This window comes from Manis pentadactyla, chromosome 14 (assembly GCF_030020395.1).
Source record: "Manis pentadactyla isolate mManPen7 chromosome 14, mManPen7.hap1, whole genome shotgun sequence".
NCBI classification, from domain to species: domain Eukaryota; kingdom Metazoa; phylum Chordata; class Mammalia; order Pholidota; family Manidae; genus Manis; species Manis pentadactyla.
The window spans coordinates 56747275-56759685 of record NC_080032.1 but is presented as its reverse complement, the minus strand read 5'-3'; the positions used below and the strand labels follow the sequence as shown (position 1 = coordinate 56759685).

General features: G+C 45.0%; 1 protein-coding gene across 3 annotated transcripts in view; it reads left to right on the top strand.

Moving 5' to 3' along the window:
- BCL2L13 (BCL2 like 13) overlaps positions 1-11359 on the top strand; it is a 98813-nt gene extending 87454 nt beyond the window's left edge. For 2 of the 3 annotated variants that reach the window (XM_057491944.1, XM_036932505.2), the window contains one exon: positions 9083-11359. In XM_057491944.1, coding sequence (XP_057347927.1) covers positions 9083-9811 — 729 coding nt within the window. In that variant the 3' untranslated portion in view covers positions 9812-11359. The remainder of the gene's footprint in view (positions 1-9082) is intronic. The other variant, XM_036932506.2, reaches the window with a different exon arrangement.
- Positions 11360-12411: the final 1052 nt, after the last annotated feature.

The window sequence follows — 12411 nt, the reverse complement described above, 5'->3', positions numbered from 1 at the left end:
ATATGCTGGTGCTCCTGTGTTGGGTGCATATATATTTAGAATGGTTATATCCTCTTGTTGGACTGAGCCCTTTACCATTATGTAGTGTCCTTCTTTATCTCTTGTTACTTTCTTTTTTTTGACGTGTATTTTGTCTGATATTAGTACTGCAACCCCTGCTTTCTTCTCACTGTTGTTTGCCTGCAATATGTTTTTCCCTCCCTTGACTTTTAGTCTGTACATGTGTTTGGGTTTGAGGTGAGTTTCTTGTAAGAAGCATGTAGATGGGCCTTGCTTTTTTATCCATTCTATTACTCTGTGTCTTTTGATTGGTGCATTCAGTCCATTTACATTTAGGGTGACTATTGAAAGATATGTACTTATTGCCATTGCAGGCTTTAAATTCGTGGTTACCAAAGGTTCAAGGTTAGCCTCTTTAGTATCTTACTGCCTAACTTAGCTCGCTTATTGAGCTGTTATATACACTGTCTGGAGATACTTTTCTTCTCTCCCTTCTTATTCCTCCTCCTCCATTCTTCCTATGTTGGGTGTTTTGTTTTGTGCTCTTTCTAGGAGTGCTGCCATCTAGAGCAGTCCCTGTAAGATGTCCTGTAGAGGTGGTTTGTGGGAAGCAAATTCCCTCAGCTTTTGTTTGTCTGGGAATTGTTTAATCCCACCATCATATTTCATTGATAGTCGTGCTGGATACAGTATCCTTGGTTCAAGGCCCTTCTGTTTCATTGCATTAAATATATCATGCCAGTCTCTTCTGGCCTGTAGGGTTTCTGTTGAGAAGTCTGATGTTAGCCTGATGGGTTTTCCTTTATAGGTGACGTTTTTCTATCTAGCTGCCTTTAAAACTCTTTCCTTGTCCTTGATCTTTGCCATTTTAATTATTATGTGTCTTGGTGTTGTCCTCCTTGGATCCTTTCTGTTGGGGGTTCTGTGTATTTCCGTGGTCTGTTCGATTATTTCCTCCCCCAGTTCAGGGAAGTTTTCAGCAATTATTTCTTCCAAGATACTTTCCATCCCTTTTCCTCTCTCTTCTTCTTCTGGGACCCCTATAATACGGATATTGTTCCTTTTGGATTGGTCACACAGTTCTCTTAATATTGTTTCATTCCTGGAGATCCTTTTATCTCTCTCTATGTCAGCTTCTATGCGTTCCTGTTCTCTGGTTTCAATTCCATCAATGGTCTGTTGCATTCTATCCATTCTGCTTATAAACCCTTCCAGAGTTTGTTTCATTTCTGTGATCTCCTTTCTGGCATCTGTGATTTCCCTCCGGACTTCATCCCATATCTCTTGTGTATTTCTCTGCATCTCTGTCAGCATGTTTATGGTTTTTATTTTGAATTCTTTGTCGGGAAGACTGGTTAGAACTGTCTCCTTCTCTGTTGTGTTCTCTGTGATCTTTGTCTGCCTGTAGTTTTGCCTTTTCATGGTGATTTAAGTAGTTTGCAGAGCTGCAATGAGTGACGGCTGGAAGAACTTCCCTTCTTGTTGGTTTGTGCCTTCCTCTCCTGGGAGAACAGCGACCTCTAGTGGCTTTTGCTGGGCAGCTGCGGCGCAGACAGGGCTTCTGCTTCCTACCCGGCTGCTGTGGCGTTAATCTCCGCTGTTGCTGTGGGCGTGGCCTGGGTCGGGCTGCTACTCCAAAGTGGTGGAGTCGCGTTGGAGCAGGAGCGGCTGGGAGGCTATTTATCTCCAAAGGGGCCTCCCTGCTCCCTACAGCCCAGTGGTTAGGGTGCCCAGAGATCCCGAATTCCGTACCTCTGGATTAAGTGTCCCGCCCTGCCTCTTTAAGACTTCCAAAAAGCTCCCGCCAAAAGATAACAACGACCACAAAAAAGAAAAAAGAAAAAAAAATTTTAAATTAAAAAAAAAAATTTAAAAATTAAAATAAATAAATAAATAAATAATAAATGGCACTCGTTTTTCTTTATTCTCCAGCGCCAGCATCAGGCATCTGCTCACCGGTCTTGCTGCCCTGTTTCCCTAGTATTGGGGTCCCTATCCCTTTAAGACTTCCAAAAAGCGCTCGCCAAAACAAAACAAAACAAAACAAAAAAAAAGTGGCCGCTCGCTTTTCTTATGTCCTCCGGTGCCAGGCCTCTGATACCCCCTCACCGGTCTTGCTGCCCTGTTTCCCTGGTATCCAGGGCCCCGCGCACGCACTGTGTCTGCGCTCTGGTTCGGATGGCTGGGGCTGGGTGTTCAACAGTCCAGGGCTCTGTCTCCCTCCCGCTCTGCCTACTCTTTTCCAGCTGGGAGCTGGGGGGAGGGGCGCTTGGGTCCCGCCGGGCCGGGGCTTGTATCTTACCCCATTTACGAGGCACTGGGTTTCGCAGGTGTGGATGTGGTCTGGATGTTGTCCTGTGTCCTCTGGTCTTTATTCTAGGAAGAGTTGTCTTTGTTATATTTTCATAGATATATGTGGTTTTGGGAGGAGATTTCCGCTGCTCTAGTCACGCCGCCATCTTGGCTCCACCCTGCCCTTCTACTTTTTGACTGGACTTACATAATTACAAATAGGTTTCAAATGCAACAGTACTCTATTTTTAAAAATTCAAAATGAAGCCTTTGTCTAATGGTCAGATACTGGCTGAGTTTCCTGTCTTCTGCTCTGAGTTACTGATGATGTCTGAGAGTTGCCATATTGGGGGGGGTGAGGGGGAGTTGGATTCACTGTTCAGTTGAACCAAGATCTATGTCACACTCAACAAAATGCAGAAAACACTCACCTTCTATTGGGTAGTTGTGTCCCCACGTGGACACTGGTATCTTGCTTCCCATGCACTGATGGTGGTCCTGAGCTGGCCCTGCTCCATCTGCATCTTTCTTCACTCCTCGTCTGGTGCTTCCAGGTACTGGAGAGCTGGTACTTGCCTGCATATAAAGTGCTCTTTGTTACCTCTTTGGTCTGTGGTTCTGACTCATTCTTTAAGGTAATGTCCAGTTCTGACGCTCTCTCTTCTACAAAGCTTCCATGTATCTCAAATAAGTTTCCTTCCTCCTTCTGGAGACCCTGTGTTTTGTCTCCTTCATGAGGTTTTTAAACTCAAGCATTTAAACTCTGAGCATCTATAGGATCAGAGATGACATTTTTTTTTATTAAGGTATCATCGATACACACTCTTATGAAGTTTTCACAAGAAAAACAATGTGGTTACACTTTCACCCTTATTATCGAGTTCCCCCCATACCCCATTGCAGTCACTGTCCATCAGTGTAGTAAGGTGCCACAGAGTTCCTATTTGTCTTGTCTGAGCTACACTGTCTTCCCCGTGACCCCACACACACCATGTGCACCAATCATGATACCCCACAATCCCCTTCTCCCTCCCTCCCCTCCCACTTTCCCCCACCCCTCCCCTTTGGTAACCGCTAGTCCCTTCCTGGAGTCTGTGAGTCTGCTGCTATTTTGTTCCGTCAGTTTTGCTTCGTTGTTATACTCCACATATGAGTGGAATCATTTGGCATTTGTCTTTCTCCGCCTGGCTTATTTCACTGAGCATAATGTCCTCCAGCTCAGCTCCATCCATGTTGTTGGAAATGGTAGGATTTGTTTGTTTCTTATGGCTGAATAACATTCCATTGTGTATATGTACCACATCTTCTTTATCCATTCATCTACTGATGGGCACTTAGGTTGCTTCAATTTTTTGGCTATTATAAATAGTGCTGCTATCAACATAGGGGTGCATATGTCTTTTTGAATCTGAGAAGTTATTTTCTTTGGGTAAATTCCTAGGAGTGGAATTCCTGGGGCAAATAGTGTTTCTATTTTTAGTTTTTTTGAGGAACCTCCATACTGCTTTTCACAATCGTTGAACTAGTTTACATTCCCACCAGCAGTATACGAGGGTTCCCCTTTCTCTGCATCCTTGCCAGCATTTGTTGTTCCTAGTCTTTTCTATGCTGGCCATCCTAACTGGTGTGAGGTGATACCTCATTGTGGTTTTAATTTGCATTTCTCTGATAATTAGCGATGTGGAGCATCTTTTCATGTGCCTGTTGGACATCTGAATTTCTTCTTTGGAGAACTGTCTCTTCATATCCTGTGCCCATTTTTAAATCAGGTTATTTGCTTTTTGGGTGTTGAGGCATGTGAGTTCTTTATATATTTTGGATGTTAACCTCTTGTCGGATATGTCATTTACAAATATATTCTCCCATACTGTAGGGTGCCTTTTTGTTCTGCTGATGATGTCCTTTCCTGTACAGAAGCTTTTTAGCTTGATGTAGTTCCATTTGTTCATTTTTGCTTTCTTCCCCTTTCCCAAGGGGAGGCGTTGAGGAAAAAGTTGCTCATGTTTGTATTAAGGAGATTTTTGCCTATGTTTTCTTTTAAGAGTTTTATGGTTTCATGACTTACATTCAGGTCTTTCACCCATTTTGAGTTTACTTTTGTGTATGGGGTTGGACTGTAATCCAGTTTCATTCTCTTACATGTAGCTGTCCAGTTTTGCCAACACCAGCTGTTGAAGAGGCTGTCATTTCCTCATTGTATGTCCATAGCTCCTTTCTTGTTTATTAATTGACCATATATACTTGGATTTATATCTGGGCTCTGTAGTCTGTTCCAGTGGTCTGTGGGTCTGTTCTTGTTCCAGTACCAAATTGTCTTGATTACCGTGGCTTTGTAGTAGAGCCTGAAGTCAGAGAGCATAGTTCCCCCAGCTTTATTCTTCCTTCTCAGGATTGCTTTGGCTATTCAGGGTCTTTTGTGGTTCCATGTGAAGTTTAGAACTATTTGTTCCAGTTCATTGAAGAATGCTTTGGTATTTTGGTAGAGATTGCATTGAATCTGTAGATTGCTTTAGGCAGGGTGGCCATTTTGACAATATTAATTCTTCTTATCCATGAGCACAGGATGTGTTTCCATTTATTGGGATCTTCTTTAATTTCTTTCATGAGTGTCTTGTAGTTTTCAGAGTACAGGTCTTTCACTTCCTTGGTTAGGTTTATTCCTAGGTATTTTATTCTTTCTGATGCAGTTGTGAATGGAATTGTTTTCCTGAGTTCTCTTTCTGCTACTTCATTGTTAGTGTATAGGAATGCAACAGATTTCTGTGTATTAATTTTCTATCCTGCAACTTTGCTGAATTCAGATATTAGATCTAGTAGTTTTGGAGTGGATTCTTTAGGGTTAAGTACAATATCAGGGAGATAATTTTTTTTTTTTTTTAAATCATTAGCTTCTAAATAGCAAAATTTCCAGCAATAAGAAGCAGCTACTTCAGGAATGGGATAAATCCAGTATAATTCCCAGGTTTTTGGCTTAGCTTATTGGTGAAAGGTGCTTTTCATCTCCAGATGGGACTGTCAAGGAGACAGTCAGGAGCCTTCTGCATTATTTGTGGTGAATGATAGTGATTGCTTATATTACAGTAACAGTAGAAAATGTTGAGCAAAGGGGGTAAATATATTTAGATATATTAAGATACATTTAAGAGTAAATATTTTGAGATATATTTAGTACTTAGTGATTAAACAGAGGGAGAGGAAGATAATGAGATAGACACTAACTAATCTGAAAAATCACTACATATGGGGTAGGACAGACTATGAAGTGGTAGCGGGAGTTCCTAGTCTTCTGTAGAACAGGGCTTCTCCTCTGTGACCAGTGGCCTCTGCTGTTGTAGGGCTGCATTCGCTTGTGAATGGGTTCTGATCCCACTCATTACTGATGGTAGCCCCAGAGCCAGAGAGTCTTGTACGTTGTTGCCATTATACTGATGAAAAATATAATGAGAGTTTAAAGGAAATGAAATCCCTAACAATTAACCCTAGAAGTCTCTTTTGGTTGTGTGGCTTTTGCAACCTTGGGAAAGGAATCCACATGCAGAAAGGCACTAACGGCAGAGATCTTTTTAAAAATAAAAAATGGAAGTATTAACTAGGTAGACCATTAGTTAGTTACCTTGGTGCTATGCCCTTCTGTTCCCTCTAGGCTCAACCTAATTACCCTTACTACCAAACAGTCAGTTATTTTAATAGCCAACTATGTAGTAGTCTTGTTTAAGAATAAAATGACAACTCAACAAGAAAAAGACAACCCAATTTAAAAGCTTTGAATAAACATTGTTTCAAAGAAGATACACAAATGGCCAGTAAATGCATGAAAAAATGTTCATCATCATTAGTTACCAGGGAGGTGCAAATCAAAACCAAATGTGGTGCACTTCACATCTTCTTGAAATGGCTATAAAAAAAGAAGCATTGAAAAAGATGTGGACAAATTGGAAACCTTGTGCATTGGTGTGAGGAATATAAAATGGTGCGGCTGCCTTGGAAAATAGTTTGGCAATTCCTCAGTAAACAAACATAGAATTATGTGACCCAGCAAACCCCAGGCCTATGTATGTAATCAAAAGAATTGAAAATAGGTAGTCAAACCAAACCCTGTACATGGTATTCGTAGTAGTGCTGGTGCTGTTCAGTCACCAAGAGGTAGAAACAAATGTTGACCAACTGATAAAATCAGTGCATCCATACGGTGAATGTTATAAGCCAACACAGAGAAGGAATCATGGATTCCACAGGCTGCAGCATGGATGAGCCCTGGAAACATGATGTGAAGTGAAGGAAGCCAGGCGCAAAGAGCCACATACTGTGTGGTTCGCTTTATAGGAACTTCCCCAGAAGAAGCAAAGGCAGAGGCAGAAAGTAGATTCGCAGCGGCCAGTGTGTGCAGTGGAGACTCAGGAGTGACCGTCAACGGGTTTCTTGTTGAGATGATGGTCATGTTTAGGAATTAAATTGTGGTAGTATTATATTTAGCGCATTGTGAATAGACTAAAAACCACTGAATCATTCACCATGTTAGGTTATGTGAATTTTATGAATGTAAATCTCAATACTAAAAAAAGGAATAAAAGATTTAAGAAAAGAACAAACACCAATCTCTCATGGTGCGCCCACATGCTCTGTCCTCTTTTAGAGACACTTGCAAAAAAACCCAGGAGATTATCTTCACCTGACTCAAAGTATTTCAAAGTGATTGCTGAGATTATTGAATACCCACTGATCTCAAGTCCTAGGAAGCAGCAGAGCCCCATGTGCATTATACATTATTTTACTGTTACAGTATGTGTTAAACTGACTGTTCATTCATGTCAGCGCTTCCAGTCAAAAGTAGGTGAATAATAGTTAAGTTCTGGGGGAGTCAGAACTGCCGATGACATGGGCAGATGGGTGCCCTGACCTCTGTGCTGAAGAGGCTCTGTAATGTGCACTCTCATGTGATCCTGCCCCATAGAACGACCCCTATATTGGTTTGATGTATAGTATAACTTCTAAAGAGAGATTTTACTTCCAGCTTTTGGTATTTGTATTTAGAAGAGATGATGGAGGAGGGAAAATTTTGTTAATTTCTCTACCCAAGGAAGGGTTTTGTTTCAAATTGCTTTTATTTAAAAATTTTTCTGTCTAGATGCCAGTAGCCCTTTGTCCTGCCATCCTGCCACCAAAAACAATAAAAATGACAGCAGAAACAATGCAAAAATAGCATAATTGATTGGTCACTATGTGCAAAGCACCATGCTGAGCACCACAAATAGTGCATCTAAGTTTTGTAACAGCCTTATCAAGCCAGTCTTCCCCTTTTTATTTATGAAGAATTTGAAGTTTAAGAGGCTAAGCAAGGTGCTTACATTCACACAGCTGGTATGTGGTGGAGCTGGGATTCAAACCAGTTCTTTCTTACTACAAATACTGTATTTTAAATTATTGTACTGTTTTGCCTCTGCTCATATACACTCATGAGCTCTCTCTGATGCCTCCCATGCCCTCTTAAGGAAATTGAAGCAAGGGTTGAACTGAGACAGCATGTAGACCATACGATAGTGTGGTTGTTCAGGTGTGTTCTTGGTTCCTTATCTTGGTGTGGCTGATGGAGGGACTATTTACTGATTTATAGTAGAACCTTCATGTAAAGAGAAAGTTCTTGGTCATGATTGAAAGGTAAAATTATCCTACTTAATATAAATAGTGGCTATAATTATGTAAGTGGGAATTAATTTGCTTTACATGTCCTGTTCAGGCTTTCCACAGCATTTCTCAGTGTCATCCAGACATTGTACAACTTCCTATAGATTTCTGTGATGTCACAACACTCTCCTGCTTCTCTTCCTGCCTTCTGGTCGTGTCTTAACCTTTGGGTTCCCCTAGCCCCCCCGTGCATACAGCTTTCTTAAAGCTCACTGTATCGGTTTGAGGTTATTTATTCCTGTGTCAGCTTCACATCTAGACAGTGAATTTTTGTAACAACAAAAACTGGGCCTCATCGTTCTTATAACACTGGCACATAACACAGCATCTGATAGGCCCTGTTAAATTAAACTGTGAAATGTGATTTGAAGACCGCTCCTCTCCCCTTACGTGGCTTTTATGTAGACTCCGGCTAAGGAAAGAAGCAGGAGCACTGCATTTGTCATGTCCCTCACCTGCCACTGCTGTTGGGGTGTCTGAAGTTGCACTGCTGTTTGGTGGCCTGGCGTTTCCTACTGGACTGTCCGTATTTCTTAACTCTCTGTCCCACCCTAGCTGAACTTCATGTTCTTTGTGGCCACCGTGCGCTAAGGAAACCGGCCTACTTGTTGTTCCCCTTTTATTCTTCTGTGCTTTTGCCATTATGGAGTCTTCCACCCTGCTTTTCCCAGGGACTCCGACCTGTTCTGCAGAGTCATGCTGAGGCTGCCAGCCATCTCGCTGCCCCCTCCAGCTCTGCCAAGGGAAACCAGGGTACAGCTCCACCTGCCAAGGGATGGATTCCCTTGGGAGCAAGGTTCTTCTTGCCTTTGTTTTCTCTGCTGTTTTGCCTTCATTATCGCATTGACTATATATAAATTGAATTGAATATAAATTAACTTTTTTATTTTTTGTAGCTTCAAGGAAACTGGTCAGAGGACTGTTTTGTTAAAAATTCTTCCTCTGCATTGGTCTACAAGTAAATGCATTCAATCCAGGAACTACAAAGGGGGGCTTAAACAGTGTACTTTATCCTGGAACTTCAGTTTGGGAATTTTTTTGTCCAGATTTGCATTTATTTTAAATATATTTACCATTCTTTGTGTTGACTCTCCTCCTCCTTTTCTAGGGCACTGTCTTTAATCTTGAGGCAGAGGAAGAAGAGTACCCTGGAGTTGCTGCAGAAGATAGCAATGACATTTATATCCTGCCCAGTGACAACTCCGGACAAGTCAGCCCTCCAGAGTCCCCAACCGTGACCACTTCGTGGCAGTCGGAGAGCTTGCCGGTTTCGCTGTCAGCCAGCCAGAGCTGGCACACAGAAAGCCTACCAGTGTCCCTAGGTCCCGAGTCCTGGCAGCAGATCGCAATGGATCCGGAAGAGGTCAAAAGCTTAGATAGCAACGGGGCTGGCGAAAAGAGCGAGAACAACTCGTCCAATTCTGACATCGTGCACGTGGAGAAAGAGGAAGTCCCAGAGGGCGTGGAAGAGGCGGCCGCCGCGCCTGGGGTCTCCCCAGCGGGGCAGCTGCAGGAGCCGCTCCCCGGAGGCCCCGTGCCCTTGCTTCTGCGCGCCCCTGCCGCAGCCTTGCTGGAGGCAAAGGAACCCGACCTGGAAGTAATGGCAGCTGAGGAAGCCGGCCCTGCTCCGCCTGGGCCCCCGGAGCTCGGTGACGACAAGACCTCGGTGGTGGAGCTGAGAGCCGCGAGTGAGCCTGCTGGGGGGGAGCACCCAGCTGGAGAGGGGCGGGCCGTCGCCCTGTCCGAGGGTAGGGCCATACTGCTGCTTGGGGGTGCTGCCGCACTCGCCCTCCTGGCAGTGGCTGTTGGGGTAGTGCTGGCTCTAAGGAAGAAGTAGCAGGGTTTTCCAAAGAGGAAGAAGACAGAAAGGACGGGAGGTGTCAGCTGGATGGACTGAATTTGAACTGCCTGCATCTGGACATTTGCGGAGCCCTGGGTAACCGGCTGCTGCTGCTCGCCAAGGCAGTGGGTTTGGCCCACACGTTAGGGCGTTGAGGTGGGGGGTGTTCACGTTTGTCTGGTTCTAAGTTCTGAGGGCCTGGGCTTACGCTAGATTCAGAATCTCGAGAGTAAAGTACCCCTCCCAACAAAACAGGGTTTCTCCGCCTCGGCGCCTGACTTCTTGACGCTCCTGGGCGGTGGGGGCTGTCTGTGCGCTGCACAGTGTGTGGCAGCGCCCACGGCCCCTACCAAGTGCCAGCGGCAGCCTCTCCCTCGGTTGTGACGACCGAGACTATCTCCCAGCGCTGCCAGATGTCTCTTGGGGGCGATCGTCACGTTGAGATCCACAGCTTTGTGGGGAGAGGGTTAATTTGGGAGAATCTGGGATACAAAGTCCCAGGCAGGAGGGTTTAGCTGTGGGCTCTTTAGCTACCGATGTGTCTTGCCCTTGGAGTCTTTCATCTTTCCGATGAACATGCTGTTTTGGCTCTTGTCTTCCGCACCTTCTCAGGCCTGTAGCACGAGGGTGCCCACCGCTGTGCCCCAGCTGCCTCAGGTACCGCCCCGTTCCTCCCCAACCCGCGTGCCTCCCAGAGTCCGGGAGAGCGCCTGCTGTGCACCGGCAAGTCCCCGATGTGCCCCGCAGCCCCCCTTGTAAAGATGCCGCCTTTAGTCCTCTTTAAAAAATCACTACAAAATAAGAGAGACCCAGAGTCCCCTGCCTGGGGGTGCGAGGGCAAGCAGCTGGTCCGGCTAGAGGTCTGTGTCGTTCAGAAGCAGGCGGCATAGAGGACCCCTGGGGCCCCTGCCGAGCCTCCGGGTGCGGCCTTCCTGTGGGCTGTGGCGCCGCCGGGGCCCAGTGCCTGCCAGGCCTGCTGCGGCTGTCCCGCATCTGGCCCGTCTTGCTGGTCAACCATATCCTCTGTGGTCTTTTGCCATGTGGTAAGGATTTTCACACTTGGGCTTCCAGACGAGTTGAATCATAACTCTGATTAAATACAGAAAGTCTCCTAAATATCACTGCAACATAAACTGGGAAAACAGTTTGAATTCTTGAGGCTGCCCTTGAAATCCAGTGTGGCTTTCAGATCTGCGAGTGCAGGCTTGCTTTCTAAACCCTTCACAGCCCAAACCCTAAGCACCCTGACCTGTATTTGCTGGAGAACCAGCATGATTTCCTTTCCCCTCGCTGAGCCTGTCCTTAAGTGGGTGGGACTGTGTCTTTTCCTGCCTGAGGGTCACAGTATCATGACGTAGGACACAGCATGCTTGGTATAGGTCACCCCAGATTTAACTTAGAAACATAAATTACTTTTTAGATCCTGAAATTTGTAAAAGAATTACTTTGTCTATCCTTATCATCAAAATGATATTTTGAATGTGCTTTTAAAAATTTATTTCTTGAAATTAAATCTCCCAGATGCAACATACTGTTTAAAAGTTGGCCAAGAAAGGGTCTGAAGTCTTTGTCTGTTGAGCTTTATTGTGCACTGTAGCTTTGTGTTCTGAGTTCTGGTGTCCCACTTTTAAGCGATATTTTTAAGGGTTTTGGCATACCTTGATTAGTACCACTGGAGATGAGGGTGCGTGAGATCCGTGTGGCGAACCCTTTCTCCCCACAGGCTCTGAGGTGTGCATCAGGGCATTTTGTGTTCTCTTGCTGCACTGGTGTTTGCACGGCATCAGAGCATCGTGGTGAGTCACCGTGATTTTCCCTTTTAGAATAAAATTCTTTCCTTCTAGTGTTCACACTTTTAAACTATCCTCCACCACACTGGCAGGACACATTTAGCATGAACAGGAACCAGGTTCATTTCTGAGTCACTAAAGGGTCTGTGACTAGGTCCTCAGGTGTGTCCCGCCCAGGTGGCACATTGCCATCGGACGCTGCCTCGCTGTGCCCTCTGTTGAACATTCACCCAGAGCCATCTGGTGCATTGTGCTGGGAAATGGTGACAGGTGGTGTCTTCCATCGGCTTCTCTACATGGGGCGTTAGTCCTGAGTCATCAGCCAGGCCAGGGCCCTCTCCTCAGTCCTCCCACTCCGCCTGTGGCTGTGGACAGCGCGTGCCAGCAGGGGCTGCTTCGGACAGCAGCTCCTAGTTTTTGCTACTACTTTTTAGCCCCCCCTTTTTTGGTGAGGGCTGGTAGGAGGCCATTCCTTCCTGCCTCCTGACTTATAACATCTAAGTGTCAGGTTAAGGAAAGATTCAAGAGTAACCAACTTGATTATGGAACTCAAATGCAGAATTAAGGTCACCCTGGTTATCCCCATTCTTTGAACTTTGAGGAAGAGTCTTTGTTAGGTCCTCCAGAACCTTACCTGCTCTACTGAATGTAGTGATTTGTGATCACTTGGCAAAAAGCCAGTGAGGGTTTCTAGAGAAACGTACTAGAACTAAAGGATGCCACTCTGTCCTGTGTATTAAAGTGGTAACAGTCCCGGGCCCATGGAAGTCGGTGTCTGCAGCGTGCCTCAGGGACTCGTGGCCACCA